The sequence below is a fragment of the Hippopotamus amphibius genome, chromosome 15 (genome assembly GCF_030028045.1).
Source record: "Hippopotamus amphibius kiboko isolate mHipAmp2 chromosome 15, mHipAmp2.hap2, whole genome shotgun sequence".
NCBI lineage: Eukaryota > Metazoa > Chordata > Mammalia > Artiodactyla > Hippopotamidae > Hippopotamus > Hippopotamus amphibius.
The window spans coordinates 22,801,141-22,820,176 of record NC_080200.1 but is presented as its reverse complement, the minus strand read 5'-3'; the positions used below and the strand labels follow the sequence as shown (position 1 = coordinate 22,820,176).

The window sequence follows — 19,036 nt, the reverse complement described above, 5'->3', positions numbered from 1 at the left end:
TTTAAGTCTCAATTGTAACTCACACAGAACTTAAAATATGTGTTGTGAATCAGCAATGCTAGCCATCCATAGGAACTGAAATATATGAAAATTGTATCTATTAAATTTGATGTCTAAATAGTATACTTTTAATATATGATAATTTTGAGTGTGTGGTTTTATGAAGTAACCTATATTCATCAATATTTTATATACTATGTATTTATATGAGTATATAAATGTATTATATACATATGCCAAAACATGCATATTTATATATTCTATATATATAACATAAATGAGCATAAATTATATAGCTACATAGTTATGTATAATATATATCTACATATTTTATTCCAAATATAAACTATATGTATCAATAGTTTACATATATTAACTATATATAAATATCATAGGCATTTGTATTTATTACTTAATTAATCTATAATCTACAATCTGTGTATCACTCAAGTACACTTCCTTAAAAAATTTTCAAATGTTTGAAACCTGCAGCATATAACTTCCTATGACCTGGAATATAGTATAAATTCTTAAGTTGTATGTATTCAGAATAAATTATGTGGCAGATTGCTGTGTGAAGTCATATATTAACATAGTATTCTTTAGTTTCATTCTTATTTAATTCATTAAGTTTAATGAGGAAAAAAGAGGATTGGATGTAAAATTTTATTCCAGCATTTTAGTTTCAAGTTCCTGAAATTCTCTTATAATTATTAAAGCTATGGAAGAGCATTCTTTTACTCCTTGAAGATCTACAGATGTGTTTTATTTGAGTTGATGTGAGATAATTAGATGAAAGAGATTTGGTAAATCATTCAGGAGTTATTAAAATTCAAGAAAAGACAGTCTCTTCAATAACAGATGCTGGGAAAACTGGACAGCTACATGTAAAACAATGAGACTAGAATATTTCCTCACATTATATACAAAAATAAACTCAAAATGGATTAAAGACCTAACTACAAGAACTAAAACCATAAAACTCATAGAAGAAAACATAAGCTGAACAATCTGACTTATAAGGCAGATTTATCTCTAAGGCAAAAGAAATAAAAGCAAAAATAAACAAAAAAACAAATGTGAGCTAATTAAACTTAAGAACTTCTGCAAAAAAAAAAAAAAAAGAAGAAGAAGAAGAAGAAAAAAGAAAAAGAAAATCCACAAAATGAAAAGTCTACCTAGAGAATGGGGAAAAATATTTGCAAATGATATGACCAAAAAGGAATTCATTTCCAAAATATACAAACAGCTCTTACAACTCAATATCAAAAAAACAAAACAAAAAACAACAACTCAATTAAAAAAATGCACAATCTCAATGGGCACTTTTCCAAAGAAGACATAGAGATGGCCAAAAGTCACAATAAAGTTGCTCAATAGCGCTAAGAATTACAGAAATATAAATCAGAAGGACAATGAGGTGGAATCTCCCACCTGTCAGAGTAGCTCTCATTAAGAAGTCTACTAATAATTTTGGTGAGGATGTGACAAAAAGGGAACCCTCATACATTGTTGCTGGGAATGTAAACTGGTGCAGCCACTATGAAAAACTGTATAGAGGATACGAAAAAAAAAACAAAAAAAAAAAACTAAAAATAGAACTACCGTATGACTCAGCAATATGGTTTGGACCTGGGATAAAAACACTAATTCAAAAAATACATGCACACAATATTCATAGCAGCACTATGTGCAATAACCAAGATATGGAAGCAACCCACATACCCATCAACAAGCAAATGGTTAAAATGTTATGTATGTGCAATGAAATATTACTCAGCCTTAAAAAAAAGAATGAAATTCTATCATTTGCAGTAAGGTGGATAGACATAGAGAATATTATGCTCAGAGAAATAAGTCACATAGAGAAAGAGAATCTGAAAAATAATATAAATGAATGTATATGGCAAAGCAGAAGCAGACTCATGGATGTTGAAAAAATCTAGTGGTTGTCAGTGAGGAGAGGGAATTTGAAAGCAGCAAGTTAGTTGTGTGGAATTAGGAGATACAAACTACTATGTTTAAAATATACAAGCAACAAGGATACAGTGTATAGCACAAGGAAAAATAGCCATTATCTTGTAAAAACGTTTAATGGAGTATTATCTATAAAGTTACTGAGTAAATTTGCTATACAGCTGAAACTAAAATAATAATGGAAATCAATTATACTTCAGTAAAAAGTTATGAAAATTCAGATTTTAAAATTTTTCGACAAGAGACAATTTTAATTTGAAAGTACAACCTTCCAAGACTGAGCCAGGAAGAAATAGAAAATATGAACAGACAAAACACAAGCACTAAAATTGAAACTGTGATTAAAAATCTTCCAAGAAACAAAAGCCCAGGGCCAGATGGCTTCACAGGTGAATTCTATCAAACATTTAGAGAAGAGCTAACACTTATCCTTCTCAAACTCTTCCAAAATATACCAGAGGGAGGAACATGCCCAAACTCATTCTACAAGGACACCATTACCCTGATACCAAAACCAAAGATGTCACAAAAAAGAAAATTACAGGCCAATATCTCTGATGAACCTAGATGCAAAAATACTCAACAAAATACTAGGAAACAGAATCCAACAGCACATTAAAAGGATCATACACCATGATCAAGTGGGGTTTATCCAAGGAATGCAAGGATTCTTCAATATACACAAATAATCAATGTGATACTCCACATCAAAAAGTTGAAGAAAAAAAAATAAGTTAATCTCAGTAAGATGTAGAAAAGCTGTTGACAATATTCAACACCTGTTTATGAAAAAATCTCTCCAGAAAGTGGACATAGAGGGAACATAACATAAAGGCCATATATGACAAACCCACAGCCAACATCATTCTTAACAGTGAAAAACTGAAAGCATTTCCTCTAAGATCAGGAACAAGACAAGTGTGCCCACTGTCACCACTATTATTCAACATAGCATTGGAAGTTTTAGCCATGACAACAAGAGAAGAAAAAGAAATAAATGAAATACAAATTGGAAAAGAAGAAGTAAAACTGTCACTGCAGATGTCATGATGCTATACATAGAAAATCCTAAAGACGCTACTAGAAAACCACTAGAGCTAATCCATGAATTTGGTAAAGTTGCAGGATACAAAATAAATGCACAGAAATATCTTGCATTCCTATACAGTAACAAAGAAAAATCAGAAAGAGAAATTAAGGAAACAGATTTACTATTGCAACAAAAAGAATAATAACCTAGGAATAAACCCACCTAAGGGGGCAAAAGACTTGTATGCAGAAGACACAGATGAAAGAAATCAAAGACAATACAGTTGGAGAGATATACCATGTTCTTGGATTGGAAGAATCAACATTGTGAAAATGACTATACTACCCAAAGCAATCTACAGATTCAATGAAATCCCTATCAAATTACCAATGGCATTTTTCAATAAACTAGAACAAGAAATTTTACAATTTGTATGGAAACACAAAGGACCTCAAATAGCCAGAGGAATCTTGAGAAAGAAAAACGGAGTTGGAGGAATCATGCTCTCTGACTTCAGATTATACTACAAACCTACAGTAATCAAGACAGTATGATACTGGCACAAAAACAGAAATATACATCAATGGAACAGAATAGAGAGCCCAGGGGTAAACCCACACATATATGGCCACCTTATCTTTGACAAATGATGCAAGAATATACAATGGAGAAAAGACAGACTCTTCAGTATGTGGGGAAACTGGACAACTACATGAAGAAGAATGAAATTAGAACACTTCCTAACACCATACACAAAAAGAAACTCAAAATGGATCTTCATTTTTAAAGTAACAATCCTTTCAAATCAAAATATTTACAATATATGTCTCCCCCTTTCATTCCACCTCCCTCCCTCTCTCCCTCCCTCCCTCTCTCCCTCTCTTCCTCTCTTTTTCTTTCTTTCTTTCTTTCTTTCTTTCTTTCTTTCTTTCTTTCTTTCTTTCTTTCTTTCTTTCTTTCTTTTTTTCTTTTTCCCTTTCTTTCTTTCTTTCTTTCTTTCTTTCTTTCTTTCTTTCTTTCTTTCTTTCTTTCTTTTTCTCCTTTAATAAAAATAAATTGCCCTAAAAATTGGCATACACATCATGACTATGAGACTTGTCCAGTACAGCTGGATTCACTCCCCTCAAATGCGAGTTAAAACCTGCAGCTCTAAAGGTTTCCTTGTGATCAAAGATGATTTCTTTATCTGTAGAACAGCTAAATAGAAAACAGATATTTACTTGTTTTAACATGTGAAAGAAATACTTGCATATTTTTTGTTCCAATTACAACTGTGCATAATATATGTGTATTATCTATGGTAATTTGTGTGATGAATTTCATCACATTATTTTTGGTTTCTTGTATTTCACATGAAGATGTTGACTTCATGTTTACTGTATATCTTGACATTACCTAAATGTATACAATCCAATATGCTTATCTAAACAGGTTTTTCATCACATAATCAGAGAAAATTTTTGATGAATATTTTCTGCAACTTTCACATTTATATATGATTCTTTATTCATTTGAAACTTATTTTATCAAAATATATGAAATTAGGTCTACATTGCTTTCTTCAAATTAGCTAATAACTTTGTAAGTAATTTCTCATTCATAATTAGAGATTTTCATTATATATACAAAAAAAACAGAAAAAAAATCAAATTACGTGGTTGATGCCTAGAGTGTCTTGTGCTACAGTGTCTCAGTAATATAGTCTTATTGCTGAGGTCCAAAGCTGGGAACAAAATATTATGATAAGGTATGAAAACATGACAACTGTCATTTTTACTTAAATATAAAAGAAATAATTTGCAAGAACAATGCAAACTGGTAAAGTGAGAGCAAAATATATTGACACAGAACAGATTTCATAATATAAAGCCAATTTGAGGGATGCCATTTTGGAAAATAATACTCACTATTGAGACAACCAAACATGTTTCTCCAACCACTTTGTGAAAGCCCCCTTGACTTCTTTATTTCTCACACTGTATATAAGAGGGTTCAGTACAGGTGTGAAGATGGTGTAAAAGGCAGCAACCACCTTGTCACGGGCCACTGAATGGTAGGATTTGGGCCGCATGTAGATAAAGATGAGGGTGCCATAGAAGAGCCCCACGACAGTCAGGTGGGAGGAACAGGTGGCAAAGGCTTTCTTCCTGGTGGCAATGGACTGCATTCGGAGCACAGCAGCCAAGATGAGGCTGTAGGAGGCCAAAATGAGAGTCAGTGGAATCACGAGCATTAGAATGCAGCAGACATACATGAAAAACTCGAAAATCGTGGTGTCTGCACAGGCAAGGCGAACAAGCGAAGGTGCCTCACAAAAGAAGTGGTTGATTTCCCGAGAGTGGCAGTAAGGGAAGCTCAGGGTGGCACCAGCCTGCATCAGCCCATCCACCCCTCCTAGAAGCCAGGAGCCTGTCGTCAGCTGCAAGCAGAGCTTCTGATTCATGAGGATCGGATATCTCAGGGGGTGACATATGGCCATGTAGCGGTCATAGGCCATGGCCGCTAAGAGGAAGCACTCGCCCCCTCCCAGGGTGAGAAACAGGAAGATCTGGGCGCCACAGCCAGCAGGAGAGATGGAACCGGTGTTCATCAGGTAGTTGGCTGCCATTTTGGGGACAATAGTGAGGACCAGCATCATGTCCATGAGGGAGAGCTGGCTCAGCAGGAAGTACATGGGGGTGTGCAGCCGGGGATCCACACAGATGAGCCTGATCATGAGGGCGTTGCCCATCAGAGAAGTGAGGAAGGTCATGAGCACCATGGAAAAAAGGAACAGATGGGTCTGTGTGTGGTTAAATAGTCCTACAAGAATGAAATTTATTCCTGTGGTGACATTTACATTTTCCATGGCTCCAGTTATTCCTGGAAGACAATGAATAATGAGGAAATGAGACGTGCTTAAAAGGAGCCTTGAGCATTTCCTTAAGAATACTTGGTCAAATAACATAGAAAAAAAACGAGACTTGCAGAAATAATTATGACTTTAACCTTCCTCTTCACAGCAAGATATTTGCCTTAACATCCCATTGTCCATCTCTTTGTAATTATCCATTATTTTTTATCAAAATAAATTGGATTTTTTGTATATATAATAGCACCAATTGCATTCCTGTTATTTTTCTTTATTTTGTCGGTATGCTGCACATATTTTACTCATGGTGTTACAAAATATTATTATATAATCCCAATTTTCTGTAATTTGGTGACTTCCATGTTGGAGATTTGGATTCGAGCACGTTAGTCATTACTGATGTCACACATCATGACAATTGCATGATTCTCCCATATTTGTTTAGTTTCACAAGAGTTCTTTCAATATCATGATGAATTTGATTTTTAAAATTAAATATATACACAAAACAAAATTTAGAATTACTAAAACTCAGTTTCTGGCAAGGCAAAGAAAAATGGCTGTTACTCTATTCCACACCTGCAAGCAGCCCATGATTTCTAGCTACCACAGTTACTGCATCACCATATGTCTCCTGTTACCATGTTACCATGATCTGTCTTCTTGACTACAGGGACATTTTCTTAGTTTAGAGACCTCTCAACAGTTAACATTTATACCTAGTGTATACTCACAAATATGAGTCTGAATTAGTTAAATATGTACATTACAAAAAGTTAAAAACCTAATACAGGAATACAACCTAAAGGAACATAAAGAAATTGGTCTTGCAGGCTTTCATGATTTGATACTAGTAATCACACACTTAAATGTAGTTAAAAGGTTAATTTATTAATGTAATTATTAATCAACAGATCAATTTCCATATTTAATTGATAGGTTACTTTTTAATTAGGCAATAAATTAAATGATTACCAAAATTAATTTGTTAGACAAAATTCATCTGAGATACAGCACAGCTACACATAAAATATATAGCATTTCCATTATTTCCAGATGTTATCCTTCCAATAAAGTGCTAGCTTCCATTTCTATTAGCAGTAAGTATCTATGATAGTAGAATTCAGTGAATTGATATATGCAAGTGACTTTCTTAAGTGACATTTGTACTGTCTTTGCAAATCACACTTTGAAAGAGAGTAGTAGATTAGGGATTTCCAAGAAGATTATAGTTGAGCTTTATTCAAAATCTATGGTGTAACAATTTTTTTTAGTTCTTCTGTAAATTATTTGACAAGCAGTGCAAATTATGTGAATGGCACCTAAATATTTACATTGTTTTTAGTGCCTAATGTATACCACCAATGTCCATTGTCATTAAAAGATACTCATACATTGTTAATCAAAATAGCTATAAGTAAGATATAATAGTGTGCATATCACTATAATGTTTTGTTATTCCAATAATATGTGTACTATGTCTATTACCTTGGGAAATGATTACTCCCATTTTATTAAATTGTATACATATAGCATATTTGTCAATATTTAATTTCTTTCTAATTTTCTATCAGCATAGTTTATGGCCATGTGCATGTGACATGAGCTTTTTCCAGTAAATAATCTAAAAGTAGCATTTTTCTGCTTTGATTTAACTAAATCCCTACATTTTCAATGCCATCAACTGCTGATTTTGTTTAATTCCTTCTCTCTGTGTGGCACTGTCAGATATTGTTAGGTGCAGTAATAATGGTCAATCATAGAACAGTGAGAATTAATTTTGTTTTAATTTACAAACCGCTTATTGATACTGAGCCAAAAATAGTCATTAATCTCTTGAATTACTTATTCAAATTCACAGTGAACATCTCTTGTCCATATTTTCTATTGAGTTGCTTGAATTTTCCTTATAGATTTAAATAATTTTTTATTTATTTTTTTATTTATGTACACTGTTCTGACATTGTTTATATGCATGTTCAATATCTTCCCCAGGCTATTTAAAATCTTAACAATTTTTGAATTGTTACATCATTTGAACCAAAGCTTACATTGAGTATTGTGTATATTTGAGGGACTTACATGTTATTATTAAATTAATGTTAATGGGCTAGATTACATTGGTAGATTTTCTCATGCTAGACCATGTGAATATTATTGGGATAAAATTGTTTATTACTGATATGTATATTGTTTGAATCTATGATCATGGTAAGCTTAGTATTATTTTTGAAGTGTCTTTTGCACCTATGCTTATCAGAAATATTAACCCTATAAATTATCTTCTTGGAATTCAATTTTTTATTATTATTACATGGTATGGAAAGATAGGGCTGTGTCTTTATGGATTTGTGGAAATACATGCATTTCAATATAAATTCCTCCAATTAATCCAACCCAGATTCAGAACAAATACAGGTGATGTGAATTATAGAATACTTAAATAACATGAACAAAAATTCCAAATTCTTGCCAAAACTCACTTAGAAGATATTTTTGAGATTTGGGCATATTATCATCATCCTTGCGAAGTCAGTCTCCTTGTTTCTAGACTAAGGAAGTTCATATTTTACTAGACTATCTTCCAGAATTGGCTTCATTTGCTCTGTTGAGGTTCACTTTGTGCTCTCCATTTGAATCAAAACTATCACCTAATTCTCATGCTTAAGACCAGCTTCTCAACATACTTTTCATATGATGATTTATGTAAGGTATGATTTTTAAACTCTTATGTGCATTTGCAATTGAAGAAAAATATTTTAAAATAATAGCATTTAAAAAAAGATAAATGTGGTAACATCAGACATTTCATACATTCAATCATATTTGCAATAAAAAGTCATAGAAAATACCCATATATTTCAAATTTAATTGGTAGGAAATCTAAAGTCCAGAAAGTTATGTGACTCATTAATAATGCATATTAAAAATTAGAGTACTGATAGCACTATTTGTTTTCCTGGTCCTCAATTTAGTAGAATGTTTTTCTTTCACTTTATGAGATAGAAGTACAGAATTAAAGAGTAGGCTTCTTAAATTTGAATACCTATGTCACTGATAAGTAGTTAGATAGATAAATTTAGGCAATTTAAATTGAAATATAATAAAAAGGGATGAGATGGAGCTATATGTAATGAGGTGGATAGAACTACAGTCTGTCATACAGAGTGAAGTAAGTCAGAAAGAGAAAGACAAATATTGTATGCTAACTCACATATACGGAATCTAAAAATGGTACTGATGAACTCAGTGGCAAGAACAAGGATGCAGATACAGAGAATGGACTGGAGAACTCGAGGTTTGGGAGGGGGCGGGGGGTGAAGGGGAAGCTGAGACGAAGCGAGAGAGTAGCACAGACATATATATACTACCAATTGTAAAATAGATAGCCAGTGGGAAGTTGTTGTATAACAAAGGGAGTCCAACTCGAGGCTGGAAGATGCCTTAGAGGACTGGGGCGGGGAGGGTGGGGGGGACTTGGGGAGGGAGAGTCAAGGAAGGGAGGGAATAAGGGGATATGTGTATAAAAACAGATGATTGAACTTGGTGTACCCCCCCAAAAATAATAAATAAATAAATAAAATTTTAAAAAAATTGAAATATATTTAAATATCATATCAGAATTGGATGATATATGTTATTGATCTCTTTTAGGGTTACTTGTTGATTACAAGAGAAAATGCATATAAGTGCACAGCAAAATGTATGGCACAATACGACTCTATAAAGATTAGCCTTGATTTTTTTTTACTATTATTAATATTATATGTTTCCCACCCTTGGAAGAAATGTCAGTATTTATTTGAGAACTAACATGTAATATAAATCTACTTATTTTTTCACATAGGAATAATTTAGGTGACATAATTTATGATATCTCTTTGGGTTGGACTATGCATGCCATTCACCATTTATGAATTGTTTGAACACAGAGCAAACACACATAACTATTGTAAATTTAATCATTATAAGGCTATTGGTTCTTCAATTACTAATTTTGAAACATTTTATCATGTGTTTACTGTAAAATAGATTATAAGTATTTTAATATGTTATGGAGTTTATCATACATAAAATAATTTATTTCCTTCTTAAAAATTTTAAATCATAAGGAAAAAGATGAATTCTTATTATGTGTTGTTTCATATCAAAAATATTGCTTTACCCAAGTGGATTCAATTCTGTATGATTCAACAGATTCAAAATGGAGGATAGATTTACAAGTCAAGAGTATATCCAGTATATATATTGTTGCTCTAGACATTGAAAACAGTATAAAATCACTTATTATTTATTTTACAATTGTATAAAATTTGTGATTATACACACCTAACAGTCCTTTTAGATCCATTGTCTCATTTCTATCTCCATTTTAATGTGGTTTGCCCAGAAAGAGCAAAGCTTCACCCTGCCCAACTACATGCTCTATGTTACACACTTGCAGACCAATAAATTATCCTGGCTCTCATATAGCATTTTTCTTCAGTTTGACCATACATTTTGAAGCTGAAAAGACTGATACCATATCAGATTGCTATACATGTGGCAACTCAAGGATTATAATTGTAGAAAATATTAATTCAAACACTAGGCTAACTCTGTGATAAGTGTTATCTAGTGGAATGTTACAATGACTAAATTAAGTAGGCACTAATATTTTAGAATTGCACATGAATTAGATTAGTGTGAGATTAATTAATTTTCCCTGGAGAATCAAAGAGAGAAATCACGTATCAAACAAAACACCATGAGTTCAGAACCCAGGTTCCAGAAGTTAGTTTCTATGCTAAATTAGGTCTCTCAGTTTTTTGTTCTAGGTACCATCTTGACAGTGAGAAGACAAAAATATTTAATAAACACTAATATGAATTATTGACCCTCAGTGTTGTAGGATGGATTAAATGATTATATTTCATGTAATTGATGAATTATTTCAAAGAAAGCAAACTATGTCGTATTTATTCTGGATGGGTGCATTTCCTATGCTCACTTTTGTTAACAAATCTTATTGCAAAGACAAAATATGGAATAAATATTTTAAAAATGTATTTATGAATACATGAAAAATATAACTATAGGAATGTAATCTAAGCAAGGGAACACAGAAACTCCTGTCCTTTCATAGTTGTCAAACAAAGAACTTCATAAGAAGATTACAGGTTATTCACAAATCAAGCAGAGGAAATTGAGGAGGTAAGTGTGTAGGTTCGTATCTCAAACAGCTCACTCTACTTTGTATTCTAGTAATTACAAGTTCTGTGAAGTTAGGCACATTTCTTATACTCTATTGGTCTCAAGTTTTTGTTTTAGAAATGAGTACATGGTTACATTACATAGTTGTTGTAAAAATAAAGTGTAAAAAGCATGCTTAACTGATTACTGACAATAAGTTCTCAATAAATAGTAGGCACTATTGCTTTTATGTGGTCTAAAACTGTTACTTCTCCTAAAGAATACTAATAATCTAGAGTAAAGGATTAATTAAATGCATCCATTAACTTAGAGCTAGAGCATGAACCAAATCCCAAGTCTCCTGAAAAGCTCATGCATAAATGTGCATAATTATAATTTGATAAAGATAAATTTATGTAATATGTGTATATGAAATATACAGTTTCAAGGGAAATTAAAGAAACCCATATATGAAACACAATAATTATTTTTATACGCTAAAACTTGTATGTAAGTTTTCCTTGATAACATGCATTACCAACTGGAATGTAGTAAAAATGAACATAGGTCAAAATTTAATATATCAATTTGGAAATATTGAGTGAGTACTCTAGAACTACCCTTATTGCTTAAAACCAGTGTCATTTTTTTCTAGATTTCATTCTAAAAAGCAACCTAAAATAAAATGAAAAGACTATATATTCACAAAAGATTTTTCAAGTTTCTTTAAAATGTATAATAAGATCTATTATAAAAGTATGAAATTGCTACTATGCAACACAATAAAACAGCCAGAATGGTCTTAGATATCATATTAACTGAGACAGGCAAAGCCATGTTTTATAAATTTTAAATAATGTAAAATTCAAAGAGTAAAATGGAATAGTTATGATGTCCTTGCACAAAATCCAGGTAAGTTCTCTCTTTTTCAAAATTCTGTGGATTATGTTACAGTCCCTAAAATTATGGAAGTACAATAGACAAGCACACTAGAGAACACAACCTCCAGTTTCATACACTCAGTCTTGGAATCCTAGCACTCACCTGCCTCAGGAGCAGCCACTTTGAGGGAGATGCATAATGTTGCTTGTATCTGGTGCCTGAATCACTGTTTAGAACCTAGCAAATGCTTCTTCTGTTCTATCATGAAATGTAAATCACCTGGGTAAAACCTAAGGGAGTCCTGAATTCCAGGTTCTCAAAATGCCAGTGGAAACTCAGAGGAATACAGATGACCAAATATTTCTCCGTGTAGATTATTTTCAATCTCACAATAATTGATCTCTAAAGAAAATGTTTCTTTGACTCACACAATGCTAAAATCAGGATTTGACTATTTTGAAAGTGAGATTTGCTTAACAATAGGATTAAATAAGATAGCATATGTAAAGTACTTGTACCCAGAAATGCTTCTAATCCTGATAGTCTACACTTTAGTAATAACCAATGTGTCAAGACAAGCCAGTGATTACATAGGCTACAGAGCATTCTAGAGATATCTTTCCCAAAAAGACACTCTTCCAAAGGAAATGCCTTAATTAAACTCCTCCATTCTTGAATTTTTCTAGCCATATGATTCAGAGTACATTAGACACACTTCCTGAGATTCAAGATCATCATCTATAGAAGGAGGATAATAATGTCTCTCCCATAGCATTATGTGTAGAGTCACATTTTTAAAATTAATATTAAGCACCATTTATATCAAATAAGTGTTAGCTACCTTCTTCCTTTTCTCTCTGGTTCAGCAAACAATTTGGCTTTCTAATCTAACTGGTAGCACTCACAGAAGTTATTTTAAACAAAGAGAATGTCTTACCTGTCAACAAATACTTTCTCAAATCTGGGAGATTATTACTAATAACCAAAATATGGGTATACAGTATTCAGTCACTCTGCATATGAACTGATTGGGAAGAAAGAGAGATGGTTTAATTACATTAATCTATTTTACTAGGATTCTCCAAATCAATATATACAGGTCTATATGAACTTTATATTCAAACAGATATGTACCTAGAATCAAAGAAGCAAGACAGAAGAAGTAAAAAAGCAAAAAAAAATATATATAGATAGATAGATATATCAAGTGTACTAATTCTAGATAAGTTAAAAAGAAAAATATAATAGCAATATTGATGAATTATAATGATATCAATAACAATTATCAAAACAATTTTTATGAAGAATTATTGAGTGATGTGCATTGTGCCTAAGAGCTTAGTTTCATGACTTTGCTTAAATAATTATGATTAAAGAACCTTCTCTTGCATGACCCAGAGCACCCTATACTTCACTGAAATCACTGCAATCTTTCACTTGTTTATTAGTTATAGTACATTTTAGATTTTTATTGATGTCATAACATTTTAAATTTTATTGAAGTTCATAAAAGGATAAATTAAACTATTTATAGTTCTTTAGTAATATAAATTAACACACAGTCCACCAACCAAATGATTTACAAATGGTCTAGGTAAAGACAATATTCTTCATCTGAGAAATATACCCCCTGAAATTGAGAGCTTTTCAGGTATTGTTTTTAGGCCTTGGTATTGCTAGAACCAGGCTTTGGTATATTTACTAAAATACTCAGTTTCACAGACACCAACATGGTAAGTGTAAACACGGGCCCCTAATGATGCCCAAGTTCTAATACCTGGACCCTTTGAATATGTTGAGTTCCATGACAAAGCAAAATTACGGTTACAGAGGAAATTAAAATTCATAATCAGCTGACTTTAGAATAGAAAGATTATCCTAGATTATCTAAGTAGGCACAAAATAATCACAAGAGTACTTATAAATAGAAGAGGGAGGCAAATATGGAAATCAGAGAAGTAGCAGTGTGAGAAGGACTCAGCCTGAAGTTGCTGGCTTTGGAGACTGGGAAAGAGGGTCAATCATCCAAGGAGTACATTAAGCATCTAGAAGGTGGAAAGACAAGGAAACTATTCTCTCTAGAGCTTTCAGGAGAAAAGCTACCAGTATCCTCCTTGATTTTAGCATTGTAAGTACAATTTTAGACTTATGACCTTCTGAAGTGTAAGATAATATCATTTGTTAAGTCACTGAGGATATAATTTCTTACAACAGCAAGAGGAGACTAATACCTTCCACATGAAAAACAGCAACTCTGTGACCACAATGGACCACGGCAAAAATTAGATCACTCCACAATTGCCTTTGAACACAGACTCAACATGAACATTGTCCAAGGTGCAGAAGATTTCAACTATGCCCTTTTCCTATATCCTACAAATGGTTGTGGCTTTGTTACCAATTACTGTGTTTTCCTTGGTTCAGTATATCCTCTTTACAGTTAAAATTTATTAGGATACTTAATCATAAAATTACAAGAAATAAACCCAACTTTTCAAGTACAAGTGTGCTCCTGATGATTGGTTTCTGATAGTTGAGCATTGAATATCACCAAAAGCTCCCTTATTTCCTGCCTTGGAGGTAATCCCTCTGCTAACTTTGAACATTGTAGTTGAGCTTTCCCTAACACAAGTTAATCCCTAACACAGGTCAAAAATACATACGAATGGAATCATTGCTTTCTTTCTCCCAAAATTACATTTGGGAAATTCATCTATATTTTTTTGAGTATCTACCAGTTTTAACATTTTTCTTTGGTATACAATATCCCATTGAATGAGCCTAAAATTATTTATTTATCCAACCTAATGTTAGTGAACATTTGAATACTTTCCAGTTTTAAAATGATACAAGTAATGATACTGATACATATTTTTATATATATTGCATATAATTTTGGTGAATATTTATGAATTCTGGGAACCTATACCTAGGGATGAAATTTTGTGTCCACAGAGTATGGGATATTCATTTTTAAAAATAATACCAAAGGAGCATTCCATAATTGTTATGCATATGACAGTTTAGTTCTTTACATTTGGGGCAACATTTATTATTTCCATCTTTTTAACCTTAGATCTGCTGAGTTTGAGGTGGTAACTGATGATAGGTAGGATGAATTTCATTGATGACTAAAGAGGATCAGGACCTTTACAGATAATTACTCACCATGTTTGAAAGAAGCTTTAAGCTTATTGCCCATTTGTATTGAATTATTGGATATATCTTGTTGTTACAGGAATACTTTCATATCCTGTATATGAGGCTTTCTTTTTCACTTTGGTTGTTGCTTCTTGTACTTTGACTTCTTTGCATATTTGAGCAAATATTTGGTACACATAGGCCATATATTTCATTATAGTCCTTTTTATTGAAATTTTTCTTTCTGCTTAGCATATGTTTCTCATATTTAAGAATGCTTTACCAGGTCATGAAGATATTTGCTTAAATTATGTTTTTGAAGTTTTATTTTGTGCTGTAAACATTTAGACTTTTGACCATCTGCTTTATTTTCAAGTTTGTATATGGTATGCAAAACTAGCTGTCTTTTTTATACATTGATATCTAATCATTCCAGTAGTTTTCATTAAAAAAGAGTGTCCCTCCCTCACAACATTACAGGAGCAACTTTGTCATAAGTTATTTATAAGTATATATGTGGTTCTTTTTCCAGATACCCTATTCTGCTCCAATAATCTATACTTGTACCAGTGTAATGCTCTTTTATTATAGTTTATTAATGCTTTTGATAGTATATTAAATATTATCACAGGTGCTTTTTAAGTAACAATTTTTCTACTACTGAATTATGAATGTGACTGTAATAAGTATGCCATGAAAATTTTACAATGATCTATTAATTAGTGTATAGGATAGGATACTTTGAAACAATCAAATTGATTACACTAATCTACCATAAGTCAATCATATTGCTGCTTCTTCATTATCAGTGTATGAATTTTTATACCTGTAAAGAAATATAAATTTATTTTTACATTATCTTTTCATTTTTGATGTTTAGCAGTAATAAGTATACCATTTACAGTATCTTGTGTCACATAAGACTGACAAAGAGAAGATTTATCTTGTAAACCAACAACATAAATTTATGGTATTGATGAATACAATACAGTACTCTAAATGTTTTTCTCTTCCTTCTGATTTTCTTAATAAGATTTTCTTTTATCTGACTTTATTGAAAGAATACAGTATATAATATATATCACATACAAAATATGTATTAATCAACTGATATTGATAAGGCTTCTGGCCATCAGTGGGATATTAATAGTTAAGTTTTGGCGTGTCAAAAGTTATATGTGGATATTCAACTGCATGAGGGCCATTAACCCCCACATTGTTCAAAGGTCAACTTTAACCAATTCTTTAAAAAACATTATTTAAGTATAGACACTGTAATTTAGTAAATGTAGATAAACCCTATGAAATCTACAGATGAATATAGGGAAAATGCTGAAAAAATATTGCAAAATTTTAATTACATCAATAATAGATCGAGTGTTATTAAGCCAAATTTTTTTTAAAATATGGAGAAATTAGAAGTTGAAGCTAACCATTGATCATAGAAGACCTATGCTTCAGGAAGAGATGTGGTGTACAGATGCAAATTTGGAGTAATCAATATAAAACATTTGTTCTCAAAGATTCTTTATAATCTATTGTTTATTCATTAAAGTATGAATGCATTTTATCTTTCCTGTTTGATACTGCTTGTAATATAGATTTGCAAATCTATGTCAATGATAATTTACATAAAACACCAATTTTTCCCATACACAAGGGATTTCAGATAAGAAACACAATGTTAATATTAGTAATCATTCAAAACAATTAATCCTATTCTTTTAATATATGTAAAAAATTTTGGTAAGAACATTTAACATGACCTACCTTACTAACAGATTATTAAGTGGCCTATACAGTGTTGCTATCTATGGGCTCAATGTTGTACATCAGATTTGTAGAAGTAAGTCACTGTGAAGATGATAATATTATACATATTAATTAACATCTCTTAATTTCTCTCTCCCTCCAGCCCCTGGAAACCACCATTATCTTCTTTGTTTCCATGATTTTGAGTATTGCTTGTACTTTGTATAGTGGACTCACACCATGTTTGTTCTTTGATTAGCTTATTTCAATTAGTCTAATGTCTCCTGATCATCCATATTGATTCATATTGCAGATTATTCTTTGTTTTTTAAGGCTGAAACTATTTCATTGTACAAGTATACATTTTCTTTACCTATTCATCCATTGACATCAATACACTTAGGTTTTCCACATTTTGGATATTGTGGATAATGCAGCAATGGATATGGGAGTGATTATAGCACTTAGTGATCCTGATTTCCATTCTTTTGGAGCAATACTCAAAAATGGATTTGCCAGATCACACATTAGGTTACTTTTAAATTTCCATACAGTTTTCCATAGCACCAACACTTCATTAAAATAATAGCCACCCTAATAAGTGCAAGATTATAGCTCATTGTGGTTTTAATGTGCATTAACATGATGACTAGTAACATGAGCATCTTTGCTTATACCTGTTGACCATTTGTATATCTTCCATTCAACAATGTCTATTCAATTCTTTAGCCCAATTTTTGATTGGGTTGATAGTTTTATTTTTTTTTCTCTCTTGCTATTGAATTGTACCTTATATTTTGAAAATTATCAGATATAAAATTTGCACAATTTCTCCCAATCTATAGGTAGCCTCTTCACTGTGTTAAGTATTTCTGTTGCTGTGAAAAACTTATTTTGACATAGCCCCACTTATCACTTTTGCTTCTGTTGCCTGTGTTTTTGGTGTCATATCCATGAAATTATTGCCAGTACCAATGTCAAGAAGATATTCTCCTATTGTGCTTGCTTCTAGGAGTTTTACAGTTTGAGGCATTATGTTTAAGTCCTCTAACTCATTTTTAGTTAATGTACGTGTACAACATAAGATGAGTGGCCAATATCATTGTTTTCGATGTGGATATCCAATATTTCCAAAATAATTTATTGAAGAGGACACCATTTCCTCACTGTATACTCTTGATTTCCTTGTAAAAGATTAATTGACCATATATGTGAATTTATGTCTAGGATCTCTATTCTATTCTATTTGCCTTTGTTCCAGTACCATAATGTCTTAATCATTGTAGCTTTGTAAATATACTTCAAAATAATTTTGTTCTGCTTTTCTAGGTTATTTTGGCTATATTAACATTTTTTGGTGGTTCCATATGAATTTCAAAATTATTTGTATTATTTTTTTATTTCTATAAGAAATGATATTGGAATTTTGATAGTGAATGTGTTGAATTTGTAGACAGATTTGGGTGATGAGGACATATTAACAATATGTCTTCTAATCATTAAACTCCAAATGCTTGGGGTTTTTTGCTTGGTTGGTTGTTTTTTATTTATTTATTTTTTTGTCTTGCTTACTTTGTGTCATCAATGATTTGAGGTATTTCACTTCCTTGGGGAAGTTTATTCCCAAGAATTTTATTTTTTAAACTATTATAAATAGATTTTCCCAGTTTATTTTTATATATTTTATTAATTTATTTTTAAAAATTTTATTAGTATATAGTATATATAAATACTACTGAATTTGTATGATTCTCTCTCTTATAACTTTACTGATTTGATTTGTTAGTTTTATCAGTTTTTTGGAGGTGTCTATGCGGTTTCTATATACAAGACCATGTCATCTGCAAATAGAGAAAATTGTATTTCTTTGTTCCTGATTTGGATGAGTTTTTTGTTTTTGTTTTTTTTTGAGGGGGCTTTATTGTTCTGGCTGATGACTTTATTACTATGTTTTATAGATGTGGTGAAACTGAGCATTTCTATCTTGTTCCTAATCTTAGTGGTATAGTTCAAATATGATGTTAGCTGTGGGCTTTTCTTATCTAGCATTTATTTTGTTGAGATAAATCCCTCTAATCCTAGTTTGTTGAGAATGTTTATCATCAGTGTTGAATTTTTCAAACGTTTTTTCTGCATTTATTTTGAAGATCATGTGATTTTTATTCTTTATACTGTTAATGTGGTATATTACATTGTTTTTTCATATGTTAAACCATTCTTGAATCTCAAGG

At 31.6% G+C, this 19,036-nt stretch overlaps 1 protein-coding gene across 1 annotated transcript; it reads right to left on the bottom strand.

Moving 5' to 3' along the window:
- Window positions 1-4,913: 4,913 nt before the first annotated feature.
- Window positions 4,914-5,855, bottom strand: LOC130837090 (olfactory receptor 2T33-like). Its single transcript, XM_057709872.1, has one exon. It carries the CDS (start codon window positions 5,853-5,855, stop codon window positions 4,914-4,916), a length of 942 nt encoding a protein of 313 aa, XP_057565855.1.
- Between the last annotated feature and the right edge of the window lie 13,181 nt (window positions 5,856-19,036).